The sequence below is a fragment of the Phascolarctos cinereus genome, unplaced genomic scaffold, assembly GCF_003287225.1.
Source record: "Phascolarctos cinereus isolate Bilbo 61053 unplaced genomic scaffold, phaCin_HiC Scaffold_1;HRSCAF=81, whole genome shotgun sequence".
Taxonomy (NCBI): domain Eukaryota; kingdom Metazoa; phylum Chordata; class Mammalia; order Diprotodontia; family Phascolarctidae; genus Phascolarctos; species Phascolarctos cinereus.
The window spans coordinates 207,436,227-207,448,504 of NW_027555514.1; the positions used below are offsets into that span (position 1 = coordinate 207,436,227).

General features: G+C 36.4%; 1 protein-coding gene across 1 annotated transcript in view; it reads right to left on the minus strand.

Annotated features, from left to right (window-relative positions):
* Nucleotides 1-2,967: 2,967 nt before the first annotated feature.
* Nucleotides 2,968-12,278, minus strand: part of CCDC91 (coiled-coil domain containing 91) — a 527,613-nt gene continuing 518,302 nt past the window's right edge. Inside the window, exon 13 of the mRNA XM_078156715.1 lies at nucleotides 2,968-3,059. Coding sequence (XP_078012841.1) covers nucleotides 3,045-3,059 — 15 coding nt within the window. The 3' untranslated portion in view covers nucleotides 2,968-3,044. The remainder of the gene's footprint in view (nucleotides 3,060-12,278) is intronic.

Consider the following 12,278-nt stretch of genomic DNA (forward strand, 5'->3'; position numbering starts at 1 on the left):
TATAAAGCCTTAGTCCAGGCTGGGAGCTGAATGGAAGACCTCACTTCAGACACAGAGCCATAGAGCTGTTATTCACTTTAGTTTCTGCTCCTTGCCTAGTTAACATACTCAGGCCCACAACCACCTTTCACACAGCCACAGTTCATCTTTCTCTAGGAACATTTCCTCATTTCACACTAGAGCTGCCTCTGAGCTTCAGATTATGAGGAGCAGAGATACCAGTTGGGTCTTGTTCCTGTTCCTTGCATAGAACTGGGAAACCTCTTGCTTTAGTGTACAGCCAAAAGCTAGAGGGTTTTACAAGGTACCTTTTTGATTAGATCCCTTCCTCAGTGCTTATAGATCTTTGTCTGTGTTCTTTTGCTGACTTGAGCTAGAAAAATGACTCACTGGGTTTTCTACTTAGATTTCCCAATAACTACTCTGCCTAGTGCTTTGTCAAGGTCTTTTTTGGAGTAGTTGTTGGGGAGAGTTAAGTTGTATTGCTTCTTCCTATGCCAACTTATTTGCTGGTATCTGGTGAGTGATATTTGGAAGATCGTGGAAAATAGAAGAGGTAGCACAGCTCTGGAGAATGGTAAATACTGCCTTCATTTACAAAATTAAAAAAAAAAGATAGGAGAACCAAATCTGCAAAGTATAGGCCTGTGGCTGTGAAATTTCTAGAATGGATAGTTAAAAATATGGCTGGTGAGAATTGGTGATTACAGAGTCTGCATAGCTTCATCAAAAAACATCATGTAGTCAATCTCATTCCCTTTTTGTATAGGATTATGGGATTGTTGAATTAGTAGTGAAGGAAATTTATTAGATTGCCTAGATTGTGACAAAGATTTGAATAGAGTACCTTACATATTTTCTGGAGAAGACAGGGGGGCTATAGATTAAATGATAATACAACTAGATAATTTCAGTATTGGCTGAATGACTAGATTCAAATTGTTGCTAATGGGTCTCTGTCATTATGACAGGAAGTCTGCAGTGGAGTGGCCCAAAGATCCATGCTTGGTCATGTGCTGTTTAACACTTTGATGATTTCAGTAAGGCAAGATGGCATGCTCATCAAATTTGGAGTACCACAAAGCTGGGAAGAATGGCTAACACCTTAGAAGACAGAATCTCAAAAGACCTTGACAAGCAAAAGCATTAGCCTAAAGCTAATAAGACATAATTCCGTTGGGAGAAATACAAAATTCTAGATGAGCACAAAAATTAACTTTATACATATAAAATGGGGGAAGCCTGGTTAAACAGCAGCTCTTTTATAAAAGATCTGGAGATTTTAATGGACAACAAGCTTTTACTGTATGATGTGGCAGTTGAAAAAGCTAACATGATCTTGGGCTGCATTGAGAAGTCAGGCTTCCAGGAATAGGAAGATGTACCTTTCATTCTTCAGACCTCATCTGGAGGCTTGTACTCAGTTCCAAGCTTTGTTATTTAAGTAAGATATTGCTAAGCTAGAAAGTTTCTAGAAAGGCAACCAGAATGGTGAAAGGTCTCTTCACAACATGAGGATGAGTTAAACAAAGCAGGCATATTTAACCTGAATAAAGGTAGACAGGGTGGGATCATCATAGTGTTCTTCAATATATAATAATAATAATAATAATAATAATAATAATAATAATAATAATAATAATAATAATAATAAAAATAAATAGTTAGCATTTTTATACTGCCTACTCTGTGCCAGGCATTGTGCTAAGTGCTTTACAAATATCTCATTTTATTCTCATAACAATTTTGGGACATAGTTGCCATTTTTAATCCACATTTTACAGTTGAGGAAACTGAGGCAAACAGAGGTCAAGTGACTTGTCTAAGGTCACAGCTAGTAAGAGTCTTAGGTTAGATTTGAATTAAATTCTTGCTGATTCCAGTTCCAGCATGCCATCCATTGGCAGGAAGGGCTTGAAGGAAGGGCTTTCACATGGATAAGAGATTAGAATTATACCATTTAGCCCGAGGGGGCAAAACTAGGTGGAAGCTGCAAAGATACTTTGACAGATCTGTGATCTCATCCATCATTGTGGGCATTACTGCTACATTTGTGTACATCACAACACATCTTGTTTGACTCTATTTTACTTCCTCCTATACATTTTTCACAATCCTTATTATCAAAATACAGACCTGCCTCTAGATCTCTTGATATTGTTTGAATACCAGAAGAGAACAAGGTCAGTTTAGTTGTTGTTCTGTCATCTTTTGCTCTTACTAGATGACTGACTCATCTTCTTTTTCTGGTCATGCATTTCCCTGATGACATTCACTGGGTAACTTCTCTGGAATTCCTCTTTTGCAATGTGATGCAGCCCACCATGAGTCTCTATACTGCCATTTGAATAACCCAATAAATAGCTGTTGGTCCATATTTGGAACTTTGTTCCATACGCATAGTCTTTTAACTTCTCAGTGACAGTCCATTTCAAAGACAAGAATTCTATTTATATGTGGAGCTAGGAGTCTCATTGTCATTCAGCCCTTTCCTGGCAAAGAAACTAGTTTCTTTTGACTATCACTCTCTTCAAACAGGATTGCTCCCAAGTCCTCCAAACTAGGTCTATGTGCATGACAAAAAGTTTATTTGAATCTTTACTGGACAACATTGGTATATATATGAGCCACAGCATACTGGTTCACTTCAATTCCTTTTTTGTTTTTTCTTTCAAAATCTGGTAGTCTACACCCATTCCTATCTTTCCCTTCTTCTGTATCACCACAATGTATGATTCATATAGACTACTAGACTCTAATAACACCATTGACCAGAAGATTTTGACATGGATTTTGAAGTCTCCAATCACACAAGATAATCTTCCTACATCATTCCTAGAACACAGGCTGCAATCATCTGTGAACAAAAAGTCATGCACTTACTTTCCCTCCATGTTAAGTGTTGACTTGTAGTCTTTTCAACTTAGCTTACCGTCAGTATGGTAGCTGACCTTGACACCATTTTCATTCTTGTTGGAAGCATCTCAAAACATCACTGAAAACATCATGCTAAAAAAGCATGGAAGCAGGCACACAGCTCTGCTTCACTCCATTGGTGACTGGGAAAACACAAGAGCATCATCCATTATCTAGAATCTGGGCAAGCATTTTTCACTTAGCAGTTTCTGATTTTTCTCATAATTTTCATCAAACCAATCTTGATGTTTACTAGCATTCAGACTCAAATGAGTTAAAACAATTCTGTACACCAACCATTCCTTTTCTGCTCCACTGTTGTCAACCATATGTTGGCTAAGTTTTCCCTCCAAGTCAGCAATGAACTGTTCATGCTTGAAGAAATGTTCTAGTCCATTGACATTTTCTTCTGGTAGCTGTGGCAAGAAGGCCAGGGTTGGGTGAAGCAGACAATTTTTAGGGCACCTTTTCTAGCCTTTTCCTCATGCCAGGAGGTAAGCAGTGTGGTCTTTACAAAAGGCTGTTCAGAACCCAGAGGGTTGCTGAATATCACTGCCGCAAAGACCACCGATACTATGGCTTGGGGTGCCTGTATGCAGGGTTGTGACTCTGGCTCCTAGTGTATCCACACCTATTGCTTCATTATTTGCCTCTCACTGCAGGATTTTGAGACAGGGAAAAATGTTAAAATGGTATGGGCAATACCTTTTATTTTGAGCATAAATTGGATTTGAGTGAGATAAAGTTGTGCAAAGTCATTGGCCTCTCTCTTCCAGAGTCATCAGAGTCCATTGGCAAAACAAAGTCAAGACCACTGGAGATAGCTCAGGATGCAGTGGATGACCTTGGTGTCTTTGATGTCTAACCAGGCTGTAAGAGCTCTGCAGTGCCTGCTTCAGCTGCCTTCATGGATGTTAGAACAAATTGTTTTAGTCCACTCATTCCACTTTAGGAAACCTTTACATGCTTGGGGTAGACAGCGCCCCTCCCCAACTCACTGACATGTTTGAGACCCCTAAGTTTCCCTCAACCCTGTTTAGCGGGTCTGCCCACATGGTTTACTGGGGTATGGCCACTGTTCAAACCATAGCTTCTTAGAGCCAAACGTGAGACCTGGGTGCATCAGATGTGTCCAAAGGAGGAAAGCATCCCTAAAAAGAGCTCAGCAGCCCTCACACCAGAGTTATTAGTCTTCCCTGAACACCCTACACCCCTCATATTGCTATAGATAGCATTTCTAGCATGATGTAAAATAATAGTGTTGATAAAGAACATTTAAGAACCCTGTTCTTTTTTGGAATGGTATCTACCATTACATAAGATGCTGGCTCTGGGTTTTAGATAAATATTATTTACCATGTTAAGAAAAGCTCATTTTATGCTTACATTTTTAAATGATAATAGTTTTAAAAACCAGAAATGAGTATTGAAGTTTATCCAAAGCTTTGTCTTTGTTGATTGACATAATAATGTGAATTTTAGTTTTTGGTATTAATAAAATCTATATGTTTAGAGTTTTCTTTATATTGAGCTATTATGTTGCTAGCCTCTTTGCTAGTATTTTATTCAATATTTTACATTAATATTTGCTAGAGATATCATCCCGCAGTCTTCTTTTCCTGCTTTGTCTTTCCTTAGTTTAGTTATCAAGACTAAATTTCTATCATACAATGAATTTGTTAGCATTAATTCTTTTCCTGTTTTTGCAAATAGTTTGCACAATGCTGAAATTAGTTGTTCTTTGATTGTTTGATAGAGTTCATATGCAATTCCATGTGATCCTGGGTACTTTTTGTCTTTGGAAATTAATTTATGGCTTATTCAATTTCTTTTTATGAGATTGAGCTATTTAAGTCCTCCATTTCTTATTCTGTTAAAGGGAGAATTTTAGATTTTTGTAAATATTTACCCATTTCATGTATCAGTTCTGTTAGCATATATTTGGGCCCAATATCTAATTATTTCCTTTTCCTTTGTTGTGAATTCTCCTTTTATTTTTATTTTGGAAATTTTGCTTTCCTCTTTTAAAAATCTGGTTAGTCAATGATTTATTTTATTAGTTTTCCTCCTCTCTGCCCACACTTCTAACTTCATTTATTGATTCTGTGATGTTTTTGTTAATTTTTTTTTCTTTGGCATTTAGGATTCCTATGTTTGTATTTAATTAGGGTTCTTTGATTTGGTTTTTTTTACCACTTTTTTTTCTTTTGTTGATGAAGGTGTTGAGAAATAAATATTTTGTCCTGAGTTCTGGTTTTGCTGCATCATAAATATTATGGCATGTTGTCTCATTTTTTTTTTTTTACTTTTTGATGATTTTTTCTACTTTTCCTTTGGCCTATCAATTCTTTAGGATGAAATGATTGAGTTTTCACTTAAGCTTGGACCCCTTTTCCAAAGGCCCTTTGTTGATTGTTATTTTTTTATATATTTAATGTCTTTTTCTGTATTTGCTCATATTTTTATGCCCTGACATAAGGACAATTTTTTAAGCTAAGAAATATGTATATGCCTTACTATTCCTACTCAGAAATCTCCAGGGATCTATCATATCTAACTTTTCTCAAATTCTATTGTTTCTTTCCTTCTTTCTTGTTTCTTTTTCATCACATTTGTTGAAGTCTGAAAAAGGTACAATTATATTCTAAATTATTATAGCTTTCTATTTTTCCCTTCGATTTGATTAACTTTTCCTTTAGGTCGTTAGATGGTATTGTATTTGGTGCATATTTAATAAATATTGCTATTCATTATCTCTGGTGTCTTATTCTATTTTTATTGTGCCTTTTCTGAGATCATGATTGCTATCCTTTTTTAAAAAAATCATCTGAAATTTAATAAATTCTGAGGTAGGCCCTCATTTTAACTTTATGTGAATTTTTAATGTTTCATGTATGTTTCTTATTTAAGTGTTATTCTGTTTCCTAATCCATTCTATGCTCTTCTATTTTATGGATGAATTAACTCTATTTGTGTTCATAATTATGATTTTTAGCTTGGCTTTTACCTGCATCATATCTTCTTATTTTTGTCCCTTTTTTGTATCCTTTTTTAGCAAAGAGATGGTGAAAGAGAAGGAATGTGATAAATGTTAGTGATCTATAATTGAAAGAATCTGCTTTACTCCACTCTATGGCTTCTTTCACTCTCTTCTTTTTTCTGTTGCCAATACCCCCAATCATTCATTGGCTCTGTGTCTTTCTTTTATTTATACTCCCCTTATGATCCACCCTTCAAAGGTGAAGTTTGTTTTGCTTGTGATTATTTTCTCTCCCTGTTAACTCTCTCTCTCTCTCTCTCTCTCTCTCTCTCTCTCTCTCTCTCTCTCTCTCTCTCTCTTTCTCTCTCTCTCTCTCTCTCTCCCTCTGTTCTTACCTGTTTTCCATTGAGTCTTAGATACTTGTACACCAAATACTTTGTGTTTATGTGTATTTATAAATGTGTCCAATCCTTCTTTGTATGATTCAGGTAAGAGTTAGGTTCACATGATGCCTGCTTCAGCCATCCCTGCATCCATTTTTCTATACTACTCACACAACCCATTATGAGAAATAGGTTCCACCCCCTTCCTAATTTCTTTCCATTCGGTTCCTTTTCACCTTCTTTTCCTTTCTTCTATTAAGAACATCAAAATAGAATACAGCCATTCCCAGATCCACTGTATTTCTTATTCAATTCTCTTTTTAACCACTGAAAATATTAGAATTCTCTCAAAACAATAAAAGGAATCTTTGCCTTTTGGAATATAAGTACCCCATCATGATTTAGTCCTTTTAAATTGATCACATTTACTTACCCTTCCAGTTTTCACTTGATTCCCATATTTGTATTTCAAAAGCTTCTCCTCAGTTCTGGTCTTTCAATTGTGAATGTTCAAAAGTTCACTATTTCTGGAGAAGATGTGGGAAAACTGGAACACTAACTAACTAAAAACAATGGTTGGTGGAACTGTGAACTGATCCAACCATTCTGGAGAGCAATTTTTAAACTATGCCCAAAGGGCTATAAAATTGTGCATATCCTTTGAATCAGCAATACCACTTCTAGGTCTGTATTTCAAAGACATCATAAAAATGGGAAAAATTCCCATATGTACAAAAATATTTATAGCAGCTCTATATGTGGTGGCAAAGAATTAGAAATTGAGGGGATGCCCATCAATTGGGGAATAGCTGAACAAGTTGTGGTATATGAACATAATGGAATACTTTTGTGATGTAAGAAATGATGAGCAGGCACATGCCAGAAAAACCTGGAAAGACTTGTACGCACTGATGCTGAGTGAAGTGAGAAGAACCAAGAGAACGCTGTACACAGTAACGGCCATGTTGTGTGATGACTGACTTTGATAGATGTGGCTCTTCTTGGCAATGCAAGGATCTACAACAACTGTAAAAGACTCACAATGGAAAATACTATCCACATCCAGAGAAACAACCATGGAGTCTGAATGTAGACGGAAGCATACTGTTTGCTCTTCTTCTCCTTTGTTGTTTTGTTTTATTGCTTCATTCTTATGGTTCCTTCCATTAGTTTTAAATGTTCTTTACATTATGACTAATGGGAAAATATGCTTAACTTGAATGTATAAGTAGAGCCTATATCAGATTGCACGCTGTCTTGAGTGGGGGGAGGAGAGAGAAGGGGAGAAAATTTAAAACTCAAAATCTCATGGAAGTGAAAGTTGAAAGCTAAAAATAAATAAATTATTCAAAAAAGTTCACTATTTCACTATATGTCTATTCTCTCAGCTGATATTGAACTTATTTATTGAAAGATTATTCTTGGTTATTAAGCCTTTTTTTTATTTTTGTGTTTTTGGGTATACAATTCCAGGATTATCTCTCTATGATAGTACTGGATGCTTATGTGATTCTATGTTCCTTAATACATATATTTTTTTCTTCATAGATGCTTTGACTTGGAAGCTCTGGATTTTGGATGTAACATTACTGGATTTTTCCTTTTGTGGTTTCTTTCTGGAGACAATTGGTAGATTCTTTTTTATGATAATTTTCTGTTGAAATCTTTTTGTTTTTATACCATCTACATTCCCTCCCTTAAGCTCTCTCTGAAAGCAAGCCTATAAAAATAATTTTGATGGTTCTATTTTTTTTACCTTGATATCTGATTCTAATAGTATTGCTAAGTTAAAATATGGTATCCTGGGGTTTGTTTTGGTCATAGTTTTAGGGAGTTTGATCACTTGTAAATTATCTTTCCTTGACCTGTTTTCTATGTCAATTATTCTAACATTCTATTTTTTAAAATAATTCTGTTCTCAATATTTTATTATTGTCTCATGGGGTTACTGAATTGTTAGCTCTATTCTAATTTTAGGGGAATCTGTTGTTTGTGTAAGAATTTCCAACTTTTGTTCTAAGCTATTTGCTTTTCATTTCCTTCTTTGAGAGCTATTTAATTTATAATTCCAATTTTTATTTACTGCTTTATTTCTTCATGGTATTCTTCCATTGCTTTTAGCGAAGCTCACCCCCCCAACCCGCCATAGAATTACACCCTTTTTATGGATTTACTTCTTGGGTATCTCTTGACCCACAATATTTATCATAGTGCTTTGTATCTTACTTAATCATATCTCTAGCTTCAGCTCCTAAGTTGGGACATTGTTTCAAGGCCAGCCTCTGCCCCCATCTTGTGCTTCAATGGAGTATTTGGGCACTCTTTGGATCTCACCTCAATTTCCTAGGCTCCTGCCACTGGCTTCCAGTTGCCCTGGTGTGTCTTTGCTCAGAGCATTGGCAAATTTCACATATCTATGGAGTGTCCTTTGTCAGAACATTGAGGTTATCTTGCCCCGTGCAATGTCTTTTGTAAGACTGCTTTGGACTCCTGTGTTCCCTGCGGCTATCAGGCCTAAGTATTGCCCCTGTTTGTGCATAAGTTTTCAGAGTGCTGCTGGTTTTTGACCCCCTCTCCATCTTTAACTTTCCCATACTGACATTCCAGATTTGTGACTTTGGAAAAAGAGTGCTGCAGACATCTGGTGCCCATTAAATATCTGAGTAAAGTGCTAGTGTGCTTCTTGCTTGTTTATCTATATTTCCATGTTCACTGGTTTCTGCCTTTGTTTTTATGCAGTCCTGGAATAGATGATATAGGTTACTATTTTCTCTTTTTTGTATTGACTAATTATTACTCAGTCTTATACCCTTTTAAAATCATTGCTGGAATATAGAGAGAGCTGAGAGCCTCTACAATCGATCACACTCCTTATCACACAAGAACCTTGATTTCCCAATTATAATGTAAATTTTTGAAAATGGAACACCTATTAATTCTAACCATACTTTTGTCAGAAGCTTATATATTGTTGCCACACACTTACTATAATCCTGATAATGATGACTAACTAGAAGTGGCATGATATTCTTTGGAATCAGAGGCCTCTGAGTTTAAATCTGTTTTGTCCCTTACTACCTGTGTAACCTTGAGCAAGACACAACTTTTCTGAACTTGCTTTCTAGGCTGTAGAATGAGAGGGTTAACTAGAACTCTAAAATCTAAAATCCACTATGTGGATTTAGAAAAGATTAGCTTTCTTCTTCTTGGTAACAGAATCTCTTAGAGATGTAGTGGTAGGGTCCTTCATTTGTAGGCAAACAGAAAAATAGAAGATATATGACTTGTTCCTGGCATTTTCTCTTAGACTTTTATAAATGTTTTATAAGTATTTACATAAGTATTCTTTTTAATTACCTTTTAAAATAAAAATAACAGAGTCTAGGTAATGCAGACTCATTTTTATTTTCAATGAACAGGATGCTCCTTGCTTTTGCCAGCTCTGGAAATGTGTAATGATTTCTGTTTTCATTTTATGAAATTCATAGGATTGAAAAGATAAAAAGGGGATGGGAAGGAATGTTCTAGATCAGGCCTAACTCAATCCAGTGCAGTAGTTGATAAAGCTGGGGAATAGAACAAAATAAGACTCTCACAAAACATATGACATTTAACCAAAAAAAGTAGCTTAACAAAAGAACAGAAAGGAAATTCAGCAAAGATACAACCCGTGGTTCTCCTTGCCTCCACATCTGCCATGGAAGCATTTTTGATTAGAAGGGTAGGTTGACTTTCATGACCTGTGAAATCTGATGAACCCTGCTACTCATGGTCTGGGCTTTTATAACTTTAGTGACTAGGAAGCAGTATCCATGGTTCCAGTCTTAATCTCCTGGACCAATTAAATCTTGAGGAAAATTTCATTGTCTTTTAGGGAAAACTAGCCTATGTAAAACAGAGCTTCTGTTTTTGGTATATGCTGCTCTAACCATAAGAAGTAAAGTACAAATTCACAGGAACCTGAGAGTGTAGTAAATAATTTAGCTGAAGAGACTACTGAATTCTGGTTATTATTTCAAAAATAAACCTTGTAGAAGACCCCTCGGCTTTAAAACAGATCAGTGCTAAGTGAGGCTATATTAAACTTCACTGTCTAGATTCTGAATGATTTATAATATTCCAAAACAGCACAATTTCCTCATATTTCTAGGTATATATGGTTTTACTGTGTTAGACAACTGCAGCTTCTTTTTAGTTTATCAATTAATCAACAAGCTTTTTTTTTTTTGCTTTTTGGTGAGGCAATCAGGGTTAAGGGACTTGCCCAAGGTCACACAGCTAGTAAGTCTGAAGCTGGATTTGAACTCAGGTCCTTCAGACTCCAAGTCTGGAGCTCTATCCACTGAGCCACCTAGCTGCCCCTCAACAAGCATTTTATAAAGTACTTGTGATGTACAAGGCACTGAACTAAGGGCTGGGAATGAATACAAAGCAAAACAGGAAAATAGTCCCTGTCCTTAAAAAGTTTACATTCTAATGGTGAGGGAACATGTACGTATGTACATGAGATTTGACTAACCTAGGGAACTAGCTATTGACAGCATATTCTGTTCCCAAGGGCATCACAGGGGCAGCCTTCCCACCCCCCAGGAGTCAGTGCTCCTTAAGATTTGATGGATGTCTTATAGGCACACCCTAGTGTGCTGATCAAATATTCTTCTGTATAAAGATGAGGGAGGCTAAGTCTATGTGAACCAGTGTAGTATCCATACTATAGTCCGGGGGTCAGCCCACCACCTGATTTTATATGACCCACAAGCTATGAATAGTTTTTAATCCCTGATGTCATGGTCCTCTTTGAAAACGAAGGACAAACCATAACAATAACAACAACTTGTTAGCCATACGAAAAACAGCAGGCTTGATTTGTACCATAGGCTGTTGTTAGCTGACCTCTATGTAGTACATTTAAACTTCTTATTAGTTATTATTATTTTATTATTTATTAATATTTTATTAATTATTAATATTAAATAGACTACAAGAAGCAGCATGTCACAGTGGGATGTAGAGTGTGCTTGAAGTCAGAAACACAGGGATTCAAGGCCTACCTCTCACACATCTTGGCTATATGGTACTAGACAAGTCATTTAACTCCTAATCACTTCTGCAGGCCTATATGTTGCAGAAAAATTTCCAGCTTACACTGGGAGAGGAAGTTTCCTCCCTCAGGAGTTCCTTGTACCAATGAAATCACAGAACCATTAACTACCCCTTTTTCTTAAAATTGAATGTAAGTGTCTCATTTCATTTTAATCTTGAGCCTGAACTGGCTTGAGTCAGGCTTGGGCTACAACAGTACATATTAAGTAGGAACAAGGTGACCTCAGAAGGGAAGTCATTGGCAATTGAGATGGTAGACTGGCACTGTGAAAGGTCTTTTACAGAAAATGGTTTTTGAGCTGACTCATTTGAGAGATTGTAGGCACGGGAGATAATGCAAAGGGATGGAAAAGAGAGATGGTAAGTCATGTGTGAAGACCAGCAAGCAGAAGACTATGGCAGAACTGTAGAGTAGAAGAGGAGTAATGTGTAAGAACACTAGAAAGGTAGGAAGTGGACAGGTTGTAAAGAGCTTGGAATGCCACAAGAAGACTTAATATTTGATCTTAGTGATCATAAGGAACCAAAGGAACTTACTGAGTAGTGGAGTGATATGATCAGGTTGGAACTTTAGGAAAATCACATTGGAAATTGTATAAAGGAAGGATTGGAAAAGAGAGAGAATTGAGATAAGGGGACCAATTAGAATGCAATAGTCCAGGCAAGAGGTGATGAAGGCCAGGTTATGTGAACAGTGATAAGGGAACACATATGAAAATGATATAAAGACAGAAACAAGATTTGGTAACTAATAGGATATATAAGGTGAATTGATATATGATGAGTTGAGGGTGACACTAGACTGCAAAACTGAGTTGCTAGAAGGAACGTGGTATCCTCAACAATAAAAGGGAAGTTTAGAGGAGGGGTAGGTGGATGAGTTTTTTTTTTTTTTT